Source organism: Monopterus albus, unplaced genomic scaffold (genome assembly GCF_001952655.1).
Source record: "Monopterus albus unplaced genomic scaffold, M_albus_1.0 scaffold174.1, whole genome shotgun sequence".
Taxonomy (NCBI): Eukaryota; Metazoa; Chordata; class Actinopteri; order Synbranchiformes; family Synbranchidae; genus Monopterus; species Monopterus albus.
Genome location: NW_018128054.1, coordinates 1,511,519 through 1,538,184, shown reverse-complemented (window position 1 = coordinate 1,538,184; position 26,666 = coordinate 1,511,519). Strand labels below are relative to the sequence as shown.

At 43.1% G+C, this 26,666-nt stretch overlaps 3 protein-coding genes across 7 annotated transcripts; all 3 read left to right on the top strand.

The window, feature by feature from the left end:
* The first annotated feature begins 1,581 nt into the window (after window positions 1–1,581).
* On the top strand, window positions 1,582–9,622 carry cbx4 (chromobox homolog 4 (Pc class homolog, Drosophila)). The gene is made up of 5 exons (XM_020616378.1): window positions 1,582–1,983; window positions 2,080–2,123; window positions 2,740–2,805; window positions 4,922–4,988; window positions 6,697–9,622. Exons 1-5 carry the CDS (start codon window positions 1,915–1,917, stop codon window positions 8,110–8,112), a joined length of 1,662 nt encoding a protein of 553 aa, XP_020472034.1. The 5' UTR covers window positions 1,582–1,914; the 3' UTR covers window positions 8,113–9,622.
* A 5,133-nt stretch (window positions 9,623–14,755) lies between these two features.
* Window positions 14,756–17,740, top strand: cbx8a (chromobox homolog 8a (Pc class homolog, Drosophila)). Its single transcript, XM_020616379.1, has 5 exons — window positions 14,756–15,178; window positions 15,301–15,344; window positions 15,750–15,815; window positions 16,207–16,273; window positions 16,736–17,740. The coding sequence occupies exons 1-5, from the start codon at window positions 15,110–15,112 to the stop codon at window positions 17,591–17,593; spliced, it is 1,104 nt and encodes a 367-aa protein (XP_020472035.1). The 5' UTR covers window positions 14,756–15,109; the 3' UTR covers window positions 17,594–17,740.
* Window positions 17,741–18,782: 1,042 nt separating this feature from the next.
* On the top strand, window positions 18,783–26,481 carry LOC109969471 (meteorin-like protein). 5 transcript variants are annotated; one of them, XM_020616384.1, is made up of 4 exons: window positions 18,783–20,262; window positions 20,839–21,242; window positions 22,726–22,785; window positions 23,743–26,481. In XM_020616384.1, exons 1-4 carry the CDS (start codon window positions 20,177–20,179, stop codon window positions 24,006–24,008), a joined length of 816 nt encoding a protein of 271 aa, XP_020472040.1. In that variant the 5' UTR covers window positions 18,783–20,176; the 3' UTR covers window positions 24,009–26,481. The 5 variants fall into 5 exon arrangements, with proteins under 5 accessions (XP_020472040.1, XP_020472037.1, XP_020472038.1 ...); XM_020616381.1 differs by having other exon boundaries at window positions 23,696–26,481; XM_020616382.1 differs by having other exon boundaries at window positions 22,708–22,785.
* Window positions 26,482–26,666: the final 185 nt, after the last annotated feature.

The window sequence follows — 26,666 nt, the reverse complement described above, 5'->3', positions numbered from 1 at the left end:
GGGTGAACAGAGCCGACGGTGGATACCTCCAACTGCAAAATTTCTTCTTTAATCAGACCCTAATGCTTTTGAATGTGCATTTCGATTCCTTAAGATCAATTTAACGTTTGAGGAAACTACAGCTCCCGGGTGCCATTTTATGGAGAGCTCGTTTGTTTGTTTGCCACAAACTTATATTCTCTCTCTGTGTGTTTCTCTCCGTCTCTCGCTCCTTTCATGCTGTTGCTAGGGAAGCAGGGCGTATGCGCTCCCTGGCCGCGGCTGAAGGGCACAGGAAAAAAACAGGAACAGGGCGAAAATACGAAGGTTTAATCGACAGTGTTCGCAACCGACAGTCTTAACCACTTCCTGCACCCATTTCAAGGCGCAAACTCAAGAATGCACGAGTGTAAAATGTAATATTTCGGCGCTTTCTGTCCATTACCTTATATGGCAGGGCAGAGATATATCGTGCCTGTGCGCAATAGGCTGGCTGCTGCCACTCTGCTTAGAGGCTTCGTTTTAACCCTTGTGGTGCTGAATTATTTTTCAGTAGCAACAGGAAAAGCATCGCTTTTTAGTTCATTTAACTCTTTTTGTGCTATTAATGCGACAAATGAATTGCGTCACTTTTGCAATCTTGTGCAAGGCATGATTTATGCACAGAAAGAGGCATTTAACGCACAAACTGGTGCTTCTCTCACGTTTCTAATTCATACCCATAAATGAGGCGACTTAGTGCAGATGACATTTACAGCACAGGGTGCATATTTACTGGTGATGTATGCTGTTGGATTTAAATAGTCGTGACGCAGATAGCCGTGCTGTAACCAGTGTTACAGCCCTTAACAGGCTGTAACGATGATTTTAGGGGGAAACCATCTGAGCGCACTGGCAGCGAACGAGTTTACTATTAGAAAGTTGCCACAGGTAGGCTGAAGGCTGCACAGCAACCCTGTGCCGTGTGTCAAACTAATGACAGTTGAGCCTAGAGGGCATGGCACTGCTCTGATGATCTAGGTACCTATGACCTATATAGTTGCACAGTGCTCTACATCGAACTGTAAAGGCTCCGTCTACACATTTACACTTGTGCTGCTGTAAGGGGATCGGAAATAAAAAGGGAACTTCTTTCGGCCACACTTAAAGTGAGAAACAGAAGCTTTGGTGACACGCTGTTCTCTCTTTAGGTCATCATCAGAGCCAGTCGTTGCTGGTGTTGTAATACAAGTCTTCAGATAAAACTACTTCTGACTGCTTTGGAGACAGATTTTGAAGGTATGAAAGCTGAAAAAATGGGAAATTCAGCTCCCTCTGGTGAAGATTTGCAGCCTCAAAATGTTTGATGCCTCATGTGCGTGTTCATTTCATTTCAATAGCATTATTGGCATCTACTGAAAATGCATAATCTATGCTATTACCCTATAAAACTCAAACACAAAGTGCTTTTATTTAGCGTATCAGGCAGCAGAAGAGAGAGTCCCGCCAACCTTGTCATCGAACAAAATAATATAACTGCACAAGAGGATGTTAAGCACAGGGTGTGTTGTGATAGTAACGTATGTGAGTGATTTGAATTTCCAGATATCCCTCCTGTAGTCCAATACGCACGGGATAAACCCCAACCTCTGTGCAAGGTCTCCACCTCCCCCTCCCCTACTGACGTCATGCACCGAGCTGAAGCTATTGCACGGAAAGAGCCTGCTCGCAGCCGCGCCACTGTGAATATCTCTATGCTCAGTGCCAGGGCTGTGGAGTGTGCAAAGGAGGGAGAGAGAGTGAGCGAGGAGGAGAGGTGGAGGGAATACAGTTGGATTTGGAAACAACTGGAAAACTACGACGCGCGCACAGTACGCACCGAGCGGAAGGCACATCGACGGCGCGTAGCCAACATTTCACCTACTCCCCGTCACTTGCGATCGGATTCAGGCGAGAATGGAGCTCCCTGCCGCCGGAGAGCACGTCTTTGCGGTAGAGGGCATCGAAAAGAAGCGCATCCGCAAGGTTACAGAGACTGCATGTTTGCAAGCCGCCTCATACGGTAACATTTTGCATTTGATTTGAGCCTAATCAAAAATGTCTTTTTCTCCACCATCACAGGGCAAGATAGAGTACCTGGTCAAGTGGCGAGGCTGGTCTCCCAAGTAAGTCTTCTCATTACATCAGATAACATAACCATTGCAATGATCAGTTGCAATATTTTGCAACAAAATCAAATGTCAGTAAAATGCCATTCGTCAAATGTGTGTGCGCGCCGTGTGGTTGTTTGTGCATGAGTGTGGAGAGCGCGGTCGCTATGTGTTTCTGTGTATCCGCGGATGCCTTCACTAATTTATGCGAGGGAAGGGGGTAGGCACAGCTATGTAATCCCGTTTTAATTATTTCTGCTCTGCCAGCGAATTTACGAGACAGTAGTGCTAAAATAAAATGGCCGACTGTATGTTGGTGCTGGAGGACGATTTGGATATGTTTGCCCGGCGGGTGGATGTCCTCATGGTTGATATGTAGCGGGAATGTGACTAATATGAGCTCCCAAATTCAACCATCTTGGCGTGACAAAAATCTGTCACGTCACATTTTTGGCATTAAACCGGGGGGTGGGGGGGTGGCTATGGCTTACCTTTCCACTCTGACTGTACAGTTATGGTGATGATGTGGGACGGACAGAGGCTAAGGCCTGTGAGTCAGGTACCAAAAGGAAGTTTGCACGTGATAGCTCTGTGACATTTATTTATTTATTTATTTTTTATCTCTCCTCAGATACAACACATGGGAACCAGAGGAAAACATCCTTGACCCGCGCCTCCTTCTTGCATTTCAACACAGGTGAGGGATGTGGACTTCGGACGAGGCCGCGCAGCCTCCAGCTCAGCCATGGCCATATATGGGCATGGGAGGAGGGGCGCTCCATTAACTCTATCATTGACCCACTCCCCCACCCCCCACCACACACACACACACACACACACACACACACACACACACACACACAGAGGACTGTCTCTAGGGGGAAAAAATCTGTGGATGTGGTAGTGAGAATTCCTAAATCAGGCTGATGGAAAGAACGGATATGTATGGATTTCATGTTATAATACGTAAATTATAACGACATTATCGCCTTATTATGGCTTTTGCGTCAGGAACCAGGGGGCTCAACGTTCAATGACCCAAATTCACAAAGGAAAGCTGCCTGTTATTCAGATGGTCAGTGATCACCCACTGACAACAGAAAAAAAAGCAGTGCCCCATTCGGATCAATCTGCAAATATTAGTTTGTAGTCAGAATTTTACTGATGATCATGCAACAATAAACCTTAAACAGGTGCTCATTTAGCAGCTGAGACTCAATGGAAAGCCCAACTGTTTGCATTCAGGGTGCAGTTGTGGTTTTAATATGAGGAGGTGATGCTGCTGCCTGTTGGGATTCTCATCACTACCACTATTAGATCTGCTAACAGGCAGAGCCGTGCTTTCCTTTTGCAGACTGATTTCAATATTTTGACACATCACATGTGACTACTGCATTTATTTTTCCATTTATTGTTGTTGAAACAGAAAATCCTACCCTGGATCATGCTGTAAATTGACAACCTGCTTTTAATTATGGGTCAACAGTAGGCCTAACAGAGGCCTGTCAAATAATCACAAATACAAGAGTGTCACTTTCAGGGGTTGAGATGTTAATGAATACAAATGCTGCTGTCATATTAGCCCTGCGGCACAAGCACAACAACATCTCGACTGAGTTGTGGACCCATGAGGCCTGTGAGATATACTCTCTATAGGCCACCAGGCTGCTTGTGGGACTGAGTAAAGACATGGTGGCTGGGGAAAGGAATTCACATTTCTGAAAAGCCTAATTGACACACAGTACTCTCCAGCATTTCCAGTGTACCACTCTCATATTCCCCCTGCAGCCTGCCTGCCTGCCTCTGTGCGTGTATGTGTGTGTATCCGGCTCTGTTCTGATGGTCATGGAGTGCTGCCTCTGTGTGTGTAGATTCCACTCCCGAAGGATGGGGGAGGGGATCTGACAAGGGAGGCTGTAATTGCCAAATCTTCTGTGAATAGGGGTCACTCCATTGGACGCTGTTTGAAACCGCACACATTATAGCATTAAAATGTAGACTGTTTATTGTGGCAGTTTTCTGGCAGCTCGGATAGTTTGAACATCTGTAGCAAGAGGCCAACAATAAGCTGGCTTTACACATGCCTGTTGGAGCCCGCATGCAGCCGGCCTTCACCCACAGCTGGTTATTTATGAACCAGTGATGAGTCAAGGTTTATATCAGCGAGCAATATTTCACAGACAGCCCAGAGTTCAGACAACTCAGTGCATAATAACATGTTTTCCTTCACTCGTCCCTCAGTACAAACTGTTTCGAGAGGTGTTTGTTATTAGTTGGATATTTGTCACCCTACATGTTCAGAGTGTAGGCATCATATTGTGTAAGACATGCTGGTGTTTTCAACAGCAACATGCATCCCAGAAGTACTCCACAATGTGCTATTTATCCCATTTCATCTGTACCTCATGACCCTAATTAGGGTTCGAATGTAAGAAGAGGAAGGGTGTGCAGCAGGGGAGAGGATGTTTGAAAGACAAGGAGAGACTTTCCCTGCTGTAGCCATAATTGAATTTCTCCAAGATAATGAGAATATGGAATGGGCCAATTACCAAGGAGAGCTATGCAAATAAGGACCATAATGCTTTGCAGCAGGTCACATTTGGGCATTCATTAGTCAAATCAAAATTCCTCTTTTGACCTTGAATAGGTGGAAAAAAAATGAATGAATACTCCAAATGTCTAACCTGTAATTTTTCATGTCATATAATTAGATTTTTAATGTAGAAGAGGTGAATTACAGTCTGACAAATGAGATGTTGCATGTAGAAGATAAATATGGTGCAAGAAAATGTAATTATCTTTTGTTTTCACAGAGAGAGGCAGGAGCAGTTGATGGGATATCGTAAACGGGGGCCAAAACCGAAACATCTTTTACTCCAGGTAATTAACAAATGCATATAAATGATAACAGTTTTCATGGGTAGATCCTGCTTTTCACACCTTGCTGTAAGTTTTGCCCAGTAAGAAGCCAAAAGGGGAGGTGTCCTGTCAGGTTTTTTAGAGCTAGATTTTTTTTTTGAGAGAGAGATGGGGAAAGGCAAAGAGAGGATGGGGTTTTACAGCTGGATTTCCCTCCACTCCATCCATTCATCATGGCACTGGGTGTGTTGCCTGAGGTTAGGTGAGCATTGCTTGGGTGCACTCACTTTATCCGCATTTTTATGCTAGATATTTTTATATGCATGACAGTTAAGGAATGTTGTAGGTATGTTTCCTTTGAACCAAGTGAATTCTTTTCTGGAGAATATATTTTTTTGTTTCCTTGTTTGTAAATGTTTCCTCAAGACAAAAAATAGAAGGCCGAACGGAGCACTCTGTCAAGCTTTGACTATCTTAGCTCAGATCTTTACCAGATCATATGTTTGGAACTAAATGTGATATTTCATGTCATATTTTGAGAGACTCTGAGCTGATTGCTATGCAGTGTCACTCCTTCAGCAGCAGACCACTGTGCCAGAGTCACACATGGCCAACAATCAGGGATAGAGCGTGACATTTCTGGTGGCACTTCTCTGACCTGAGGTCACAGCCAAAGAGTCTTGAGTGTTCCGCTGCAGTGCCTCTCTGATGGCCTTAGGGGTCAGCCTGTACAGGAGGAGGGGGAGGAGGCAAGGTGCTAAGGGAGATCATAAGCTGAGTTCTGCTTGGATAGTTAATTTGACATTCTGACAGGACTTAGCATCCTTTATACTTTATTTTTAACTGAATTTTAGCAAAGAAAGTTCCGGGTTTGAGCCCCGGCTGACCCGAGGCCTTTCTGTGTGGAGTTTACATGCTCTCCCTGTGCCTGTGTGGGTTCTCTCTGGGTACTCCGGCTTCCTCCCACAGTCCAAAGATGTGCAGCTTAGGTTGATTGGCCACTCTAAATTGCCCATAGGAGTGAGTGTGAGTATGTGTGGTTTTCTGTCTACATGACAGTCCTGTGATGGACGGGAGATCTGTCCAGGGTGAACCGTCTCTCGCCCAATGTCACCTGGGATTGGCTCCAGCTCCCCCATGACCGTTGTTAGGATAAGCGGTATAGATAAAGGATGGATGAATTTTAGCATGCCGGTGTGCATATTTTAGTTGGAGGACCTTAGCAGCTGCAGAGCTCCTGTTAAAGGGGAACTCAGCTGACTTTGTTCGTAAAAGTCAGTTTATGTTATGTTCAGCCTCCAAAAACAGTGGTATAATGCCATCCAAGACTGGAGGAGTATTGTCAAGTCTGAGAAAACAACCCTGGTGATGGCATCAGGGTCTTCTTATCTTGGGCTTGAAGGTTGTAAACTATAAAGTCCTGTTACATTAGGTTGTATGGACTCTGAAAGTCATAGATATTCACCCGACAGAGGGGGTCATACAAACCGATGCTATTGATTGCATTATGGGAAACGTCCGACTTTATGGACCTGCAGCATTAAATTACTGAGCGTTTCTTGAAGTCACTCGGCTACTTCTACCTAATTTTTACTTATATTAAAGAATTACTTTAAGGGATAAATCTAGTCTTCTTTCTCAAGGTTTGTTTATTTTCATGACAATTTATTTTGAAGATTTTGATGAAAACTGGTGAATGTTAAGCTTGGTGTCTTGTCTCTTCTTTAAGGTGCCCTCATTTGCCCGAAGATCCAGTATCCCTGCAAGTTTGGAGGAAATATCCCAGGATGCAGAAGGTAGCCTCAAGTCAGATCCCATCCAGGTCCAGCGTTCCCAGCCTCAGCAGTACCAGCTAAACAGCAAGAAGCACCATCAGTACCAGCCCAGCAACCAGGAAGTCCCTGCTGACCAGCTAATCAATGGCAAGAAGAAGTTCATCTACCAGCTAAACAGCAAGAAGCATCACCACTATGAGCCTGACCCAAATATGTACGACCCACAGGCCTCTAGGCTCAAAGAAGTGGTCAAAGTTCAGGAACCAGCAAGTAAACCAGCAAATCCTGGCTGGAACCTACCTCTGGCACTGCAGCAGAAATGGATTCGTGACAAAGACACAGGCTGCTTGAGCAAAGTCAAAGAGCTGGCAGTGGAAGTGAGGAAACCAGCTGTCAAAGAGGCTGAGAGTGAACATGCCCTTAAACCCAATCCTAAAGACGCTTCGCTGCCTAGCGCTATTAGCAGCAAAATGAAGATAATCAAGAACAAAAACAAGAATGGACGTATTGTTATTGTCATGAGCAAATATATGGACAGTAACAAGGTTCATGGAGCAAAGGGTAAACATGGGGAATCATCAAGGGAAGAGAAACCCCAAAACACCAAACCATCAGAGAACAATCCAGCACACAGAACCAAAATGGTTGAGCACCCAGAGAACGGTATCCCCAAAGAGATCTGTAATGGCAGCCCCCTCCCTGCCGCAGAGCATCCTATAAAGTGTTCCCCAAAAGACAGACATTTCTCCAAACCTTCGCCAAGCACAGCTGAGGAATACAACACAGAAGTGGCTCGAGGTCAGGCTGATTTACCAGATGATTTACCCCTACAGCTGACCGCTAGCTCACCCCCAGCATCCTGGGCCGTTGACAATAACATCCTGACTCCAACAGCCCTTGACCAGATCAGGATTCCCTCTTTTCCCAGTGACCGTAAGAGGAAGCTCTCAAATCCAGTGGAGAACATGAATGTTTCTAAAGTCTTCCTGACTTCCAGAAGCATCAGTGTTCCCGGCACTGTGGTCATGCCGCCTCAGGACAAACCCATGGACCTTCACTGTAGCAGCCGGCGTCATAGCAGCGCAAGTACACATGAGGTTATGGACTCTGGCAGCCAAGAAGAGCCGATGGATCTCAGCTGCCCAAAGACTAAGAAGCTGGTAGAGCCAGAAGTACAACCAGAGCTGGAAGCGAAGCCTGAGCCTGCTGTCAAAGATACGCCTCCAGTTTCAGAGGACACACAGAAATCCGCTGAGAAGTCTAAAGAAGCACCCGTTAAGAAAATCTCCCCTTTTATGGGAAACATCATAATCACTGATATCACAACAAACAGTCTCACTGTCACCTTCAAGGAGTATGTTTCTTTCTAACAAACTCTGATACCAGTGACTGATTGGATCATCCTGTCAATATGTGCATATGTAAAATGCCAGAATTTTGTATATAAGGAAATTTATAATTTATCATTCAAATTCAAAAGGTTTCTTATGTTTTATACCATAACTCCTTTGTGATGTAGCCAAGAAAGTGCCCTCGAGGATTTGAGTGAATGCACACACACACACACACACACACACACAAAAATCAGTTTATTTGTCATATGGGACTTAATGGGGTAGACTTGCTGTTGTTTCATACCTGTACCAAACTTATAATCTAAGATGTATGAAGGTTTATACATATTTTGTATGAATAATATCCTTTATTTTGGTTCTGATAGAAGAGAGGAACTGTTCGGCTCTGTGGTGATATAAGATCAGATTGATAGCACTTAATGACATTTTTCACATGATAATTTGTGTCCTATACCTTAATTAATGGAAAAAAACAGCGGCTCTATTTAAGTCTTATCACTCAGTGACTTTATTCCAGACGTTTACCCTCAGTCTGAATTGGCATGTGTTTTTTTTTTTTTGTGTTTTTTTTTTTTTGCCCCAGATTTAGTTTGTGACTCACTGGGGAAAAATGATTAGCCATTACATGCAAATCTAAAAAGCAGGTTTGTCTGAATACAGTGTAAACAGCAGTGGGACACGTTCAGCTGTTAAGCAGTGTAACACAGGTGTCTGCGGATTTGCTGTTGCAGTCCATCGCTGTACTGCACGGCTCCTTTTTGTCAAACGTTTATGGAATAAAACCAGACATGAATGTTCTCAAAGTTCGGTAAACATTTAACTTCCTGTTAAGATCATGTATTGATTCTTCAATTGATTATTTTATTGTTGACCTCACATATTATTGGAGTTACTTTAAACTATCTGCTAGTCCTGTTAGATGTCTACTAATGTCACAGATTAATGATGATCATCTCATTTTGTCGTTGAACCTCATTACATGAAGAATACCGTTGTACAGAAAGCTACCAGGGTTATTATACAGATTAAATGTGAATTGTGAGGCTGGTTTTGTGTACTGTTACACACATGCCTGCGTGTAACAGTATATCATGTGTGCAAGCTGTTTTGATTATGCTGCTGAAAATTCAAACGTCAAAGCTGTTGGATGTAAACCTACGTCTGGGTCTAAATTTCCTTCTATGCACATTAAATACAAAACCAGTAAGAATGCTAAAATGTTGTAATGATGATAATAATGAAGAGTGCATCTTTATCAACAGTTCATGTGTTGTCCAAAACAGTTAGAAGGTGATCTGTGCATTAGAAGCTGCAGTGATTCCACTGGCCAGGTTTTTAAAAGAGAACAACGAGGCAGTCTGTTCACAGCTGTTCTGTTTCGTTTGCTCATTCTTTCTTGCACTTGGCTCAAAGTCAAAATGATTGTTATTATAAAGTATGTTCCATCAGGAGTTGGTTGACTTATTGCTGTTGGCCCAGCTTGTTGGATGGTATGTTTCACAATAAAGAAAGAGATTTGACCTCTGATATTTTGCTGCACTGATATTGGATAGGGACAAACTGGACGTGCTGTGTGTTGATACATTGAACTTTTTTATGAGCTTTCTTTCTTTCTTTCTTTGTGTTCCAGTAAAAGATTGATGAATCACTGTTCACATCCTGCAGGTCCTCTGAAGCTTCTATGCTCATGGAGTGAAAGAACAGAACATTAAACACTAACTTGGCTGTGAACCTTGAATAAGAAAACGGATCACGTTGCATAATCACAAACAATCCTGCACAATGGGCCCTCTGTATTGCATAACTGAACCGGTCACTTGTATTATTCCAACTATACCTGAGCATGATTTTTCTATTGCAGCTTGACCCTAAGCACGAATGTAAACACACAACATAAGTAGAGGAGGGCAGGGATGTTTGTTATGTAACTGTTAGATTCTCTCAAGAAGAAAGGCTTGGAGGAGGGCAGGTATGTGGCTGTGTGGGTGCAGTCCAGTACAACGCAACAGGGAAGAACATTGGCTTTATGACATTTAAAATTGATGTAATAGGCCGTGTGGCCTTTCCAGCACATAAGGTAAATTGGTATTAAGGATGATGTTGTTTCTCTGCAAGCCTGTGTCACCGTGACGCAGCAGTTTCCCCCACATCATTTTCATAGTGTAATTTAAACAGATCTTGAGCTTCCAAGCTTCAAACACACAGGCAAAGGTGTAAATACACATTTGTCCACAGCTCAGTTTTCATGAATGTACCATAAAAAAAAAACAAGCTTTCCTGATTTGGCCAAATGTTGCTGGGAGTATTCCAGTCTTCAGGTGGCTTCTTAGAGGCCTGGAGCCAGGACTCTGAGATGAGAATACAGGCAGAAGCTGGTATGCTGTTATGCTGCTGGGATTTCAGACGGATCAGGAAGATTAACGTTTGCATGTTTTGAATGGCATAAAGGCCAGGAATGTTTGTGTTGTCTTCTGGGGAGGTGCCAATGAAAGAATGTTGGCACAGAAATGCAGCAACCTTGAAGAGGAAAAAACAAGAAAGAGAGATTTAAAAGACACAGGGAACATCTGCCTGTAGAAAAAGCTGTTGATGTAGAGGAAGTGTTCGTGCCAGTGCAGCCTGCTCTGAGGTCAGTAAAAATACAAACGATGAATGATCTATCCGTTAAAGGTAAAGACAATGAATTATGGCTATTTCCCAGTATTTTCAGCTGTTTTTGTGATACTGCATGGTCAGTTTGGAGCTATTCTAAGACAAAGAGCCATTGTCGTTTTCTGGTTTAAAAGTGCACAAACAAAAAGAGCAAAGAAAATAATTTTCACATCTTAAAGGTCAGCTGGTTAACCTCTAGAGGCACCAGATGCCTAATTATGTTTGTCAGTGGGATCCAACCACACACGAATTATTTCAGCTCTGTTTGATTCATTATAGACATCTCGGCATGTTCACATATAAACCCAACCGCCTTCTGTCCTTCGCTGGGATTGTGTGTTCAGAATGGAAGCTTATAACGATTTTGAGCTAATTAACTTTAAACTCGACTAAAGGTATGAGTGGACGCTTCATGATCGGGATCCACTTATTACAGACCAGTAAGGAAAGTATCTGCAGTCATTTTGGGCCATGTGAGCTCCTGGAGTATAATGACAACCAATCGATTCATCCAAACAGGCGAGGACGTGTCCACTGGCAGCCAAAGACACGCATGACAACACATTTTCTAAGATGTGGAACTCGATAGATTCCAGCTGATATACCAGCAGAATATTAAAACCCACGAACACGCAGCTCGCTCTCATTATTGAGATGATCTCTATAGGCCTTTCATGGCTTTGAACCAACTGTGCGCACCAGAGGGAAACTGAAACATAGTTGAGCAGGGGAACATATTTATAGACCAAGTGTGATGTTTCACATTCCCCACTTATCATCGTAGCCACCAGCAACCTGCGCGGGTGTTGGTTTCATTTCCGCACAGCTCAGCTTCTCATTTAAATCTCTGTGGCACTGTGCATCACAAAATGCGATAAATATTTAGGAATGACGAGGGAAGGGCCTTGCATTTGTTAAGGCGTTATTTTGTTCATTTTCTGCCATTTCTTTCTAAAACTAACCACTGCAAAGAGCCCGAGGGAGACTTTAATTTCTCTGACTTGAGAATTCGTTTTTATATTAGAAAAGAGCTCTTAAACAAAAATGGATGTGATGTAAAAACTCAGAATAGTTAGGCTGATGAGAAACGGGAGCTGTAGCTGCGGTGGGCTGTGTCAGGGATGCTCTCTAATTCGCAGCATGCACTGAGACATGGCAAAGCTGCAGGTCAGACCTCCACGGCTTCACACTCTCTCGTTTGTGGGTTTTGTGTCTGAGCAACCTTCGGTAGAAAATGTCGTCCGGTAAGTAGGACAGTGAACAGCGAGCTGTGTGCAGCAGTTGCCCAGAAACCAGAGAGCCTGTTTTCACAGAGCCAGCTCTATTTATTCGTGTACGGCTGTCGCCATTGCGGTTCCTGCAGACACACTTTTCATCGCCTCAAAGCCAAATATGGAGAGCCTCGGCAGCAGCGTGCAGTCTGTGTGCGGCTGCCTCCTCCTCTCAGCGTGCACCAGGCGTCTCTCTCTCTCTGAACAGAAACCGTGCAGGCTATGGCCATGATAGAACCGACAGGAAATGTCGGTCTACTAGGCTACGACTATCAAAATGGTGGTTCATATTTCTACAGCAGCCACAACGCATCTTTTGTCCGCGGCGCGCCCGCCTTTGTCTGCTCCACAGCCGGAAAATTTTAAGCAGACAGACTGCAGCAAATATATCCCCCTACCCTTCATGATCTTTAATATGATCGAGAGTAAACGCGGATAAAACCCTGCAGCACCTCTCAAGGCTGCGATTTCATTTTGCACATCTGCAGTACAGGATCTGTCTCCCATCTAATTAACCTTGCAAATAAATAAAACGAGCCTAATTAAAAACCATGTAGCCCATATCTACTTTCATTGGTGTTAATTAATGTAAATGTTCCGTCCAGATTTGATTGGTTTCTATGAGGTAATAGAGCAACAGATCAAGACAAAACCCACAGAAATGCATTTGCAGGCATGTGTTTTTCCAGCAACACAAAGACTTCGCGGTGAACTGGTGTCAAATACCTGTGAAGATTTGTGTAACAATGTCACCTTTTGGCTGAGTGCGCCCATGAAACCTGCCACGTCTTTTAAAATCATCACAGCAGCCTAAGAATTTGACAGAAACGACTGCACAGTCCGAGCATCAGGCAGAGGTTTGGGTAGAAGATCATTTGACCTGCTTCTTTAATTTAGTGACTCACCTCGTACAGGCCTGTACAGGGTGCGTCTGGGTGTTCTCTTTTTAAATACAAACTGCTAAAGCCGAAGAAAAGCTTGAAGAAAATTCTAAAAGTGCAATAAATAAATAAATAAATCAGTGACTTGTGTTCATGCTTTATCGTGTTGAGAGCATTTTTAAAGAAATGAATGAATTTTCTAAGTGGAATCTATATTTGACCTTCCTTTCAGTCCGACAGTGAGGAAGGTGTGGATGGCCTGCAGGGTTTTTACAGGTACACAAAGATACAATGATGTTTCTTCCAGATTAGAACCAAATTTGTTATTAGTTTCTTTTATTTTAATTTGTTGTTTCAAACAAACAGCTGATGGGTGTAGAAAATGACCATGGACGGTGCAGCTCTTCACTGCTGTTTACCTCTGTTTCCTTTTTTACATTTGTGTGATCAACATTCCTGGTGAATGTTCCCACTAAACAGGTGAGCAGCGTGGGCTATATTCTAGGAAACGCCTAACTGCTGGGCTAATAATGAAAATGATAATAATATTAAATTATAGTCTAAGGGCTTAATTTTATTTGTGGAGTAGACAACCCCTAGAAACAATAAATTAAAATAGAATAATAATAGTAATAATAATAATAATAATGATCATAATAATAATAATAATAATAATAATCTAAGCTCTGTAAACCGTATCCAGACAGTTGAAGGTGAAAAAATGATGTTAACCACTGACCATTAACTCATTTCTCTTTTCCCCCTTTAATGTCTGTGAACTAAAAACAGGATACCCCTGAAAAAAGAAGAAAAAACCTTAAAGGTTAAACTAAAAAAAAATGAAATAAAACGAAGCATCTTTATTGTTTACAGATAAAAAAACAGAGAAGGTCCTCGATGTATTTTATTGGTTATTTTACATAAACCGGAGACAAATTGCTAATTTTCTACAAACCAGTTTACACCTGAGCTCTGTCGTTTCAGTAGTTTGCGTGAAAATTAGAGCTCATCCTTGACTTAAACCGGACAAACCCCAAATGTCATTTAGCTCGTCAGAATAAAAGCTGTTCCGTGTTATTCCAGTAACTGTGCATGTTGCTGATGAAGCAGTTCCGCTGAAGATGTTCGTTTTGCACCGTATTGATTCTCCTCATGTTGTCAGGTTTGACAGTACGTTCTGTAAAAAAAAAAAAATCTTCTCATGTCGGTGCCACTGCTCGTTCATCGTGCCAGGCTGTATTTCTGTCGGTAAACGCCGTTTAGTGCGTGACTGACAATGTACAAAAATAAAATGCGGATCTATCATTAGGGATCGATCAACTCAGGACTTACTGGTTTTCTTTTAAACGGACTCATCTCATTTCTTTTCTGCAATTACGCATGACATTACACAGGACACGGGCCCCCTTCTTTATTAGGAAACGATCATTTAAATAGTGTTTTCACAGATTTTAATAAACACAAACTTTTAAAAATTCAATTATGACCTCAGAGGCCAATCGACGTAGGCCTGTGAAGGTATTCCACCATGCGAAAGGTTTTCAAGCATCCACAACTACATGTCTGACCATTTCTGGCCCCATTTGCTAGCTCCAGCTTTTATGCACTGAAATGTTAAGATTAGTTTGAATTGTATTACTGAATTATTATCACACATTTACATAAAAGTCATTTATAGAATTGTGTTTTGTGTAAATGGGTGTTTGACAATGAAACCTTTTCATTCATTTATAGAATTGTGTTTTGTGTAAATGGGTGTTTCACAATGAAACCTTTTCATTAACTGGCCATTCTTCTCTCTCACTGTTTTCATTCCTCGTCTTATTTCATCACAAGTGAAATTAAACAATTATTTCTTTTAATTGGGAATTGGTGGACCCCCCTCCAGGGGCCTCCGGGGGTCCGGCGACCCGCTCCGGGAGCCTGTGACTTTGCTTGTTCCACTGTGCCAAACATTCCTGCACAGCAGCCAGAGCAGCGTGACTCCTCCTCTTCACTCACAAACCCGGAGCACGTAGCAACAACTGAGCCAATGTGAACCACCGCGATCCGTCCTACCGACTGCGGTGCCTGGCAACAGAAAGAGACGTGATGACGTCCGCTCCAGATTGCGTATTATGGGATGTGCGAAATTGAACAACCCGAAGAGGACACGGGGGAAGCCAAAAATAATAAAGAGACAGAAATACGCGAGGTGCATGGTGAATCATGGAGCTCTCGGCCGTTGGTGAGAGTGTCTTCGCAGCCGAGTCCATCATTAAACGGCGAATCCGACGGGTATTCACTGCTTTTCTTTACCCACTGCCTGTATCTCCATACCTATTACGCAACCAATTGTTTGCGCAGTGCAAAGAGGCAACACTGTGATAACCTGAATATGTTACGGATCTTTTTTGTAGGGTCGTTGGGAATATCTCGTGAAATGGAAGGGCTGGTCTCAGAAGTGAGTATAATAACGGAGGCTGTGAAGGACAGCGCTCCATCCTGGCCGCCTGCACAACTGCACCGCCTCAGACTCTGTCGTTACTCAGCTTGTGAATGTTTTTATCCACTTCATCTGCTCTGTGCGTTGACGTGCAGCCTGCTGTGTGTCTGATGGCTTGTGTGTGCCACTCGGGGGTTATATAATGCGCGAGGATGTGCCCGCTGAGTTGTATAAAAGTCCATACTAGCTTTAGCAATGGCTGGGTTTACCATGCGTCGCTGTCCGCTACGTAGTCTGCAATTGCACGGCACGCAGCAATATTGCTTTGGTAAAAGTGTTACACCGCGAGTGTGTGCGCGTTGACATGCCATCCGCTCCCGATTTGCTGCCAAACACTTCTCCCTTTTTGCCGTTGTGACATAGGTACAGCACTTGGGAGCCAGAGGAAAACATTCTGGATGCACGACTCTTCGCTGCCTTCGAGGAGAGGTGAGGGTTTGACGGGACAGCAGTAGGCCTCTCTGCAGAAACGAAATGGCACCGCGCACCATGCACTACAAAATGTCTGTAAATAAGACATTTATTTTGTATTCGGTCCTTTAAATCTTACTTGGTGTCTGCAGTGTGAGACGATTAGTCTCCGGTTTAGACAGCAGCAAGTTATGAGGTACTTTTTTTTTATCACAAGCAACTTATCTGCCTTTTTCTGGCAGTGTTCATTATAGCAGAAGTGGTTTCAGATAGAAATCTGTCCTAAAACTGGGTAAATATCGTCCCATTGGCAGAGCTTGGCTCTTACATATAAAAGGAAGTTTCCGATGTAATTACAGGAAATAATTAATACGATGTGACGATTCTTCTAATGATTTCCTTGTGGCAGAGAGCGCGAAAGGGAGCTGTTTGGGCCGAAAAAGAGGGGACCCAAACCCGAGACATTTCTCCTGAAGGTGGGTGAATCATTTGATTTGCGTTTCTCTGAGTTTCATTTCATCCTCACGCTTTTCTGAAGCGAGATTAATGGTACAGATGATGAATCGTTTCCATAATGTGTCAGCTACGATCTTATTCATTTTGAAAGTGTTGGACTGTGGTTCCGATTCGGTTAAAAACTAAAAGAAAATCTCTCCATGAAACAGTGTTTTTTTATGAAAGTAAAAGTTGGGTGCGGTGCTTGTACATTTCAAGCATCTAAAACATATATAAGTTATTTAGTATCTGACTTATTTTGCTTCCCGTAGCCTTGCACTCCTTAAAAAACAAGCAGTTTCAGGATGATGTCATGAACATCTAACAAATAAAACAAACAAAGAACGATCTGCTTCTCTTAAACCTTTACATTTCCTCAAGAGACTTCACATTTTCATGTCTGAAAAACCTCCTCTCATAAAGGTTATTTGCTTTGTCCTCAGGCCAAAGCCAAAGAAAAATCGTATGAATTTAGGAGAGAGGCTTCCAGAGGGATTCAGGTTTCCTATCCCATCCCAGAGCCTGTCATAACACCAAGGGCCCGGGAGGGTTTACGCACTGTGGTTCCCACAATCTTTCCACCGAGCGCGGTCAATAGAGGAGAAAGTGTCCAAGTCCGACCACCAGAGCCAGAGAGGAGGCCCAGACCGACTCCACCAGCTGCTCTGACTCTCCAAGAATCCACCCGGTTCCCCAGAAAAAGAGGGCGCAAACCGAAGCTGCATTTACATTATGATAAAGCTGATGGCAGCAGCTCAGCAGAGCCGGACACCAAGAGGAGCAGGTTACTTGAGTATCCGATGTCCCACGGTCTGTCCAAAATGTCCCGTCGCCTGCATCATCACGGAGAGACGTCAGATCACAGCCTCCTTCAGCTGACCAAGAGGTTTCAGGAGAAGACCTCTATTACACCCAAATCCTGCGGCGAGCACAGACACGTGGGGGGCGTAGGCTTGTCTTACACCTGCGCATTCAGCCCGGGTGTGCGTAAAAGAGATCAGGAGGGACGCAGGACTAATTGCTTGAGCAGGATGTTTGTTCCTCAGCCCAGCAAGCCGAAACACTCTGCAGAGCACCGCAGCCAGCAGATGACGAGGTGCAGTCTGCCCCGGGAACCACCTCATGTCTTGTCCGCACAGTCCGAGTTCATCCACGATTCATCCGAGACACCTGCCTCATCTTGGAAGCCCACTTTCACCAACCTGGACACTGTAACCGTGACAGACGTCACCATGAACTTCTTGACAGTCACCATCAGAGAGAGTAGCACAGACAAAGGCTTTTTCAGAGATAAAAGATGAGTGTGTGCTTTGGATAGAGGTCACATCATTGTTTAACAAGCTACTAACTACCAGGCCTACTGTAATTCTCTATTTTTTCTATGTAACTTTCCAACGTGTACATACATATTTAATACGCTGCTAATTAAAAATCAAAGTGATAAGGAGTGTTTTGGTGCACATTTTGCACTCAGCTATCATCTTGTCAAGACTGTCTATATGCGTAGACTCTATTTTTCTATTAGATGTGCAACCTTGTCATTATAAACGACCTGAATAATCCCACAGCTGTCGATTGAGACAGTGTCCTCCACTAAGATAAAATGATAAAGTTACAAACGGACACAAATTTAACTTTTTGCAGTCACATCTTTTGCCTTTTTAACCAAAAAGTCTTGTGACGTTAATAAGGTTCTGAACTGAAGTAATAATATTTTTTAGTTCTATGCAGTCAAATTATTAGCAATCGAAATAATCACGCAGTTCCATTTGATTATAGGCACAAAAAAAAAACAGCTTCAACATATTTAGACTTCCTAAATAACTGTTAAGAACTGTTGTTTAACAAAGTACTGAATCCTAATCTAAAAATTCCGGATTATACAGCGGAATAAAAAACCTGGTGAGCGAGTTTCGATTTGTATGAATCATTTTAACAGCGATTTGTGGAAAAGAACCTAAGACATGCAAGAGATAAATGAATTAAACCTAGACTTTTGTCGGTTGTAGCTTTGTATAAGGAGCTTTCTTTTTACAGGAGACCAGTGGAACCATCAGCACATCGTGACCTCACTGGACCAGTTCAAACCATGAAGGCCTGATTTCAAGTTGGGATTTCTGGAATGAATTTGCTTTGTCGGCTGTTTGAGTTTGTGGCTGTCCAGCTGCTGTAATTACAGATCGACACCTAACGAAGCGCGTTCTTTTTGTTTTATCATCATCACTGTCGTGTACTGTGCGCGGCCAAACCCCAAACCGGGTTTTAGCAGACAGACAAACTTTAGCGGAGGAAGCTGCGTTTGACTCACGACACACTGCAAATGATCGGTTTAGGATTATTTAACATCAGTGCGCCATCTTAGTAGGTGGACAGGACGTCGATAAGGGGTGAAAGACAATGTGACCCCGAGTCTAATTGGGCGAGTTGAGGTTTACAATTTAAATATTTAATTTTTAGAATGTTTTAAATGTGCAATTTTAAAGATCGGCTTAGTTTTAACATTAGTCCCATCAGTGTTTTCTGACGTGTCCATTAGGCCTGCAGTGTGAGGGATCCAGCTGCAGTGCGCTTCCTTCAGGTACAAGGCCTCTATTCATTTGGTTGTGCGTGGTGTCCCTTAAAACAACTCACTAAGTCATTTTAACGTTAGAGGAGTCATGTCATTCTAGGGTAACATTCAAGTTTTGAATGGGCTAATATCCAAATGGACAGTGAAGGTGAAGCACAATTTTCTTGACGTTTTTTTAAAGGTACAATCAGAAAGAAGTGACCCTCCCCCGTTGCTTCTTTGCCACATTTTTCATACATCTTACTGTACTGTCACTCATCACAACTGCATTTTCTCTTGTGAACAGGCTTTTAACGCTGTGGCGTCAAATGTAGGTTCAAGATCTCAAGCATATTTCGAGACTCAGTTGCAGCAAAGGCTTTTCCTGCAGCTGAGGCAACATCTGGTCGAACTCTCCATATGAGTGTAATTTCCTCAACGACATACTCCTCAAAAACCTCAGCCTTCTGATGCGATGCTGCCTGGGGCCCTGTGCGTAAACCCTGAGAGAAGCTGCAGCCACCAGCCTCTCACTGGTCTGCGCGGCCACGCTCCACTGCGTTTACCGCCACAAGATGTCGCCACCAGTGAGACCTTGAATCGCTGCCAAGTCATTTTTGCACAAAGACCCTACAAGTTAAAAATAAGCGCGCCTTACTGGATTAATCATTGATGAAAGATGGCAGCTCCTTCCAGTTTGTATTCCTCTACAACGTTAGCGGGTGCTGAGTTACAGCCCCCTCCTGCTCTCGGTTTCAGGCTGGAAACAGCCTCCAGCAGACGTTTTTCCAGATGTGAAGGGGGTGTGTTGCATCCCCCCGCCACTAGATGGCACTCAAGCGCAGAAACAAACACCGTGGGCTTTTATTTTTGAGGTTTCTTTGGTTTTAAATTGTCTCTGTGACACATTTTTATTTCCTTTATGTATGTTTGTAGCTTATTTCAATTTTACAATTTTCATGTAACAATCAACAAATAGAGAGAATTAAAAACGAGAGAATATTAAACGATAAGTTCAAGAATTTGGATAAAGTGATAAACCAAGGAGAGCATTTTAAAGTGAATGAATTATTGTGCATGTTAACAGATGTCTGAAGCCAAAGACAAATAACCTTAGAGTCCAGCGTCCCCACTGGACCAGCCCTATAGCCTAATCAGAAGGAGAGAGAGAGTGTGTGTGCGTGTGTAAGAGATGGAGCGAGGGAGTAAGAGAGAGAGAGAGAGAGAGAGAGAGAGAGAGAGAGCGTTCTCACTACAGTCCTGGACTCACAGATACGTTTTCTAGCCATGAGTTGCCGTCCATGTCCTTCTGGATTTTCAACTTTCCGTGGCTGAGATGTGGCCAAATCTGATCACGCTGATGTGTTTTGTGCTCCTTCATTTGCGGCACCTTGCAGCTGATCTGTGCAACTGGACTGGAAGGTAATTTCACCGCCTTTTGAAACCAAAGTAACACTAAGTGGCAAACAGGCCGTTTAAAAAGCTCGGCGCTATGTCTAACATGTAACAGCAAATAATAGGCAAATTCTTTATTGTTAAAAAGACATGATAAGAATAATAGAGAGAGAAAGATTTGTATTTGCCATTTATGCATAAACAGACAGTCTAGGAATATAGGAATTCTTGTGCAGCTCCCCTTTGGAGTCAGGTAAGGAGTCAAAAGCCAGAAAGAACACTTAGTCTTAAAATAATAATAACAATTATTAACAATATATTTGGAAGAATAAACCCCGTCATTAATGACCTATTAACATTTGTGACTGCGGACCTATTGGATAATTAGAAAGTGAAATATTCAGGAACATTTACCAACATTTTATCTTCATTATTACTGAATAGAAATTATAGCGACCAAGTGTTTTTCTTTTTAACCTGGCAACATACAGTTTGTTTTAATCAGCAGCCTGTTACCGATCATAGCCAAATTATTTATCAAACAATAAGACACTATACCAATATACTCCATGGCATATCCCCACCCACATCCCCGTAATCCAGCGGCTTTGCAGCTGGTGTGGACTCCAGGATTGTGCTCCAGGTGCGGCTGCGCTGTACAGAGGGCTCGGTGAGGTGGGTGTACCCGGGCCAGGCTCTCCGGGTGGTGCTAGAGCCCAACTTGTCCTCCGCCCCCCGCACCACCGTCTGCATCAAACCGTCTCCCTCTCTCCGTGGGGCCAGCGTGTTTATTGAACGGGCCGGAGAGCTGCAGCTGCTGGTGACGCACGACTGGCGGCCACAACAGGTGTTCTGTTTCCGGGCATCTGGACCACGCCGGCCCGCTATCTACCTCCAAGCCAGCCCCCAGACAGATGGACACTGGAACAGACGCACCGTAGGCTTCAGATATGAGCTGGTGGGCAACAGGAGTGCTGCGGCCAACCTGGGCCACAGCCATCTGCAGGGTGAGTACCCATCTAGATTGTAAGTTGTAGTCTATCCAAAGGCTTTATTAGTGTTCAATAAAACGATTTATTGCTCAGGTTTATATAGTATTTACAAGCAGTGGGAAAAAACAAAGTACTCAAAAGCTTTCCCGATACCTTAATGTTTTTAAAAAGAACCTTATTACAAGTAACAGCCTTGCATTCAAAATTAAACTGATTTAGAGGAAAAGGTTACAAGACAAAAAGGTTGGAAACCACTAGTTAATTCTTTAACAATGTGTTGAATTTGATCAGATTATTGCATGTTTTTATTGCCAATTCATTTTTGGAAAGGTTACATTTTCCTCTGAGATGTATGGAGTAAGTAACATGGACGTATTCATCAAGTAAGGCATGTTAAAATTGTACCTTGAGTAAATATCGGTACCATTAATAACCTTTTGTGAAGAACCCTTCTGACTCATTGGACCACATCAACCTCTGACCTGCTGGACCAAAATTTATCAACAATGTATTAAGCATTTATTAATAATTAACCCATTTTGAACTAAATGGAAATGATAAACACAAAAATATATAAGTGTTTCTATAATGTGTTGGTGAACATTCACCCATTAATAAAGCCTTTCATTAGCTTATAACTTATAGTGCCTTAATAAAAAATTCTAATATGGTTTTAAAGCCATTTATTGAATCAACTAATGCAGCTGGTTGAAATGTTTGGTAAGTGGAGTGTAAAGGACCGATCTTGGCTCTTTAGGGAACAGAGCAGTTATTCAATTACACAGCCCAGTTTTTCCGATTGGAACATAGAGCTGCTGGTCAGTCTTCTGTTTAGTCTGGCTGTCTGGTTTCCATCGAGGGACAAAGCAGAAGAGACAGATCAGACCACAGGGTAGCAAGAGGGCAGCGAGAGGGCACCGGGCCAGGGGGCCTGAATTGAGACGGCAAATACTTTGCAGATTCTACAAATTCCTTATCATTGTGCATGTGTGTTTATTAGCATTTATCCATGTGTGCGGGCCTTTCCTAGTGCGGTGATGTCATAATAGACAGCTGCCGGTTTCACTTCTCTGTGTTGCCAGACTGGTGGAGTGTTTGACTCCTGCAGGCTCCTGCATTGGCATGGGGTCATTCAATTAGATAGATACAATAGGAGTCAAACGCGGGGTCAAGACCAGCCAAGGTTTTTCATCTGGAGGCGGTTTGGTGTACAGAGCACTTAAAGGAGCACAGACACAGGAGCAGCATTCCTTCATCTAACCCCTTGTTTCTTCACTCTTTGATGTGAGAAGGGAAATGAATGGAGTGTCAGATTTTAGGTCAGTGAGATGGGAGGAATGAGAAATAACGCCCATCTATCAACCAGTGTCAGCCATAGAGCTTTGGGTGGTCACACGTGATTTGGGAGAGGTTGATCATGACTGACAAAGTGATTTGAGGTTTCATCTTCTTAAATGTCACCATGTAATATGGCAAAAAGAGTTTTCTCTACCCACAGCTTCTTGTCGGCCCTGCAGTGATACAGAACTCCTTATGGCCATTTGCAGCAGTGATTTTGGTAGGTGCATATATCTTTTTACTCTACAAACCCAGATCTGTTACTTGCCATCTAATAAAACACAATTGCAGAGCACCTTTTATATTGGAGCCTTCCTGCCTTGTCAATATCATCCATAGTTAAAGCTACAGTATGTAACCTAAGGCCACACCAGCATGAAACTCCAAATCAATCCACTGTGCTCCGCCCGGCGCTCCCTCTCCCTGCTCCACTGTGCTCTACTACGCTCTGCCACGCTCTGCCCAGCTCTTCAGATAGTTGTCGTTTTGAAATTACAGCAAATGACAATGCAACAAAACTTACTGATCAAACAGAAATAATTGAAAATGTCTGACTGGTTAGAGAGGTTGATCCCACTCAAACCCTTTTAGAAGCTGATATCTCTGCACTGCTGCCGGCGCTGTTCAGCGAGTTTGGGTCACAGGAGGCCATCGACGGCACCTCTCCTCATTAAGACAAGTTTTGGAGCAGATTTCTACAATAAAAATATTTGAAAAAGAAAGTCACAAACTAGGCGGCACAGCGCTGCAGTGGTTAGTGCATCACTATACAATACATATTATAAAATGCACTTACTGAGGCTATGCTGAGTAATTATATTCAATCTTTAGGTTTGATGATAATACTTTGTGCACTATTAACTTTTGTCAGGTGTAACGTAATGTGTTACTGCCACTTTTACTTCAGGATCCTCATCCACCATTCATTAATGTTACTGTGCTGGCTGTCAGAGTTTGATTTCCCTGCTTTTGTTTTACAAGACCTCTGTGTTCATTTAAGAGAAGTGATCAGGAAAGGTGTAAATAGAAGCAAACCGAAAGCAAATTGAAAGCTATTTTCTATTTTTCACTTGCCTTTATGCACTGATTTTATGACCCCGGTCATAATAATTCTGTTACTTCTATTTCAGTGGTTCGAGGACACATTAATAATGTCTCCCATGATTCTGAACACCAGACATCACTGGTGGAGGTGACAGCGGTGAGGGTGTACTGGCAGCGCAGTGGAGTGTTCGAGCGACAGGCGGGGCCGTCTCTGTCCATCTCCTCTTGGCGGGGACACATCCACACTCTCCTGCAGTGCCATGTGAAGCCTGGGGACGGAGAGTTTCTTTTCACAGGGTCAGAACACTTTGGGGAAGCTTGGTTAGGGTGTGCCCCGCGATACAAAGACTTCCTGTTTGTCTACCAGACTGCCCGGGCAGCACGTCAGAATTCCTGTGACTTCCCTTTAGACTGAGAAAGTGTGTTGTTTTTGCACCACTGAGCACAGCAGTCTTTATCCACAGGCATTCTTAGCCCAATACTGGCACTGTGGGATTCCTGTAATGTTGTAATGTACTATTAAGGTGGCATCCAGCATCACTAGCAGGGACAAAGCTACTGAAATGCTGGTGAAAAACACATTTGGAGGAGCGGATGAGGGGCAAACAGCAGGGCCTCCTGCTCTGGGGCTCAGAGAGGGCCATTCTTTGTCTCTTTCCCATCATCGCCCTTGGTCCTAGGAGACTAAGAAGGAGTTGGGTTGCTTCCCTCCTCATCGACCGTTGTTCACTTTGCTGGCTCAGTGTGTGACAGCTGCCCTCTTAACTGAGATGGGAATGATAGTTTTCTTTTTTCAGTTTTTATGGTGCAAAATTTTCTGAACCCTTACTTTTGGCTGGATCCAATAAACCGTGTTATATGCCGGTCTCTCCCTTAGATCATCAAGAATACATGTTTTAACTCCAGATTCCTTGGATGGCTTTTATTATCTCATATATGTCTCCAATTACCAGTAGATTTAGTTTTAGAGAATCTAGTCCTATAGATGAAACCAATGAAGTGTTTAAAAGTGAGCTGAGTTCATGAACAGTGCATAAAATCTAAATTTCATGAGGTCGTCTAGGTCACAAGAATGCACGAGCCCCTCTGTGCCCTTTTTGATAGGTGGCTCAGTGAAGGCTTAAATGAATTCACACCCCAGTTTCCTATCATATACTGGTTTTTTTTAGAGAATGGCATTTAGAGGATCATGAAAGCTGATTTTGGCCCATTTCCTTTGGCATTCCAGTTTTTCCCTTGTAATCAGTTTCTTATGAAAATAAAATTGCCCTGTCATATGATGAAATACAAAATCTTTTTAGATAGCTAAAGCTTTCAGTAGATTGATTCAGACTTTTCTTCTGGGTTGTGTGGCCCCTGTGTCAAGGCCCAAGAAGACGAATGGACAAATGTGAGGCCCCAAAGCCTGGGGATCTTTCCCCTTGGCCTCCCCCATAAGAGGGGAACAATTAATTGACTTTTAAAGCAACCGCTTTCTTAGCCTATTCCACACTTCTCCTTGGCTGAGCAGGGCTCACAAATTGGTGTGTTGAACTTTTTATGAGAACTAAATAGCTGCCAATGAAAGTGTAAATGAGTGTGTGGTGAATGGGGCCCACACAATGGGCCCGCAGTGACGAGGCCTCTGGCAGACATAATGACCATTGTCACGGCTGCCGTCCTCTAGAAACCATCAGGGCTCACGAATCCAGGAAGCCAGAGGAGTGGCGAGCGCTCACTCCAGCCACATTTTTCTCTTCTTGTGCATTTCTGCTATAGTCTGATCAAAGTTCATGTTTCTCTGTGCATGTATCACTCTCAGCTAAAGCGATAAGCTGCATACTGAGGTTTCCTCAGCCACGAAAACATACTTCTGGACTTTTTAAAGAAATCAAGGCCTTTATTAAAATGACAGTTTTGTTCCATCTGTTTTTGATCAAATTTAAAAAGCCCTAATACAAAAACATTTCAGGGTGACCAGAGCTGACTATTTATGTACAGTTGTTTTAAAAAAAATCCTATTTGGTGAATTTTACTTAAAACTTAAACCTTCCACAAACTGTTTTCATCCTATAGAAACCAAGTTTGGAGTCTCCACCCTCAGTATTGTCCCGGGGGGCACCATGTCAAATGTCCAAGCAAAATATAACCTCTTCACAGGCTTTTGAGACCAGACAATTCTCATTTCTGGGAATTCCAGCAGGCTCTCAAGGGGATCGAGTCCAGGAGGTCTCAGCCTGGAGCTGCTGCATGGTGCACCGGCAGGAGTCCACCCAGACTGGGGTGTAATTGGTTTATCCCACCGCCTGGCCTGCTTTCCCATGTGGGCCACTGCTGTGGGGAGGCCCAGGGGTACAATATGGAAACAGCATGATACCCTGCAGTGTCGAACAGGCATTCATTGCTCTGGCTATAGAGACCGGGGACAAGGAACCAGGAAGACAAAGCTACAGCAGAGATGGCTCTTGGCTTTGAAAAGGTTGCCATTTGGTCTCCTTTTGATGGTGGCCAGCGTTTGTGGTTGAAAATGTGAAGTAATTCAATTTTGGCTCAAGCATTTTTGAAATGTGTTGTTCAAATTTCAAAAGGCAACGAGAAAGACAATTTACTTCTCCAAAGTTGTACATATAATTGTCATCACTCATGCACCTGGTTGACAAATAGACTAATGTCCATGTGATCTTGTATTAAACAAAGAGTCTGGCATTACAGTGACACATCCTGAATGATGTATTTTGTAGGAATTCTGAAAAGGAGCAGGTGTGCACCATCAAATGTGAAAAAGAACCATGACTTCTGTTTATTTAACCTTTATGTTTAAAAAAGGTCTCATTTTACTGTTTGAATATGATAAAACCATCTCATGATTTATATAACTTAAGCTGATGTGACATTATCTCATTAAGATGCCATCAACTCTTCAGTAGAGGTCTGCAAAACCAGGAAATGTTCATCTTAAGTATTTGTAATTTGCTCAGTAAATGAATATTTGTCATAGGAGACAAGGAAGACTGAGTCTAGCTGCTCAAAAAACATTTATTTCCTATTTTATTTTTGGTGTCAGAGGTAGAAACCTCT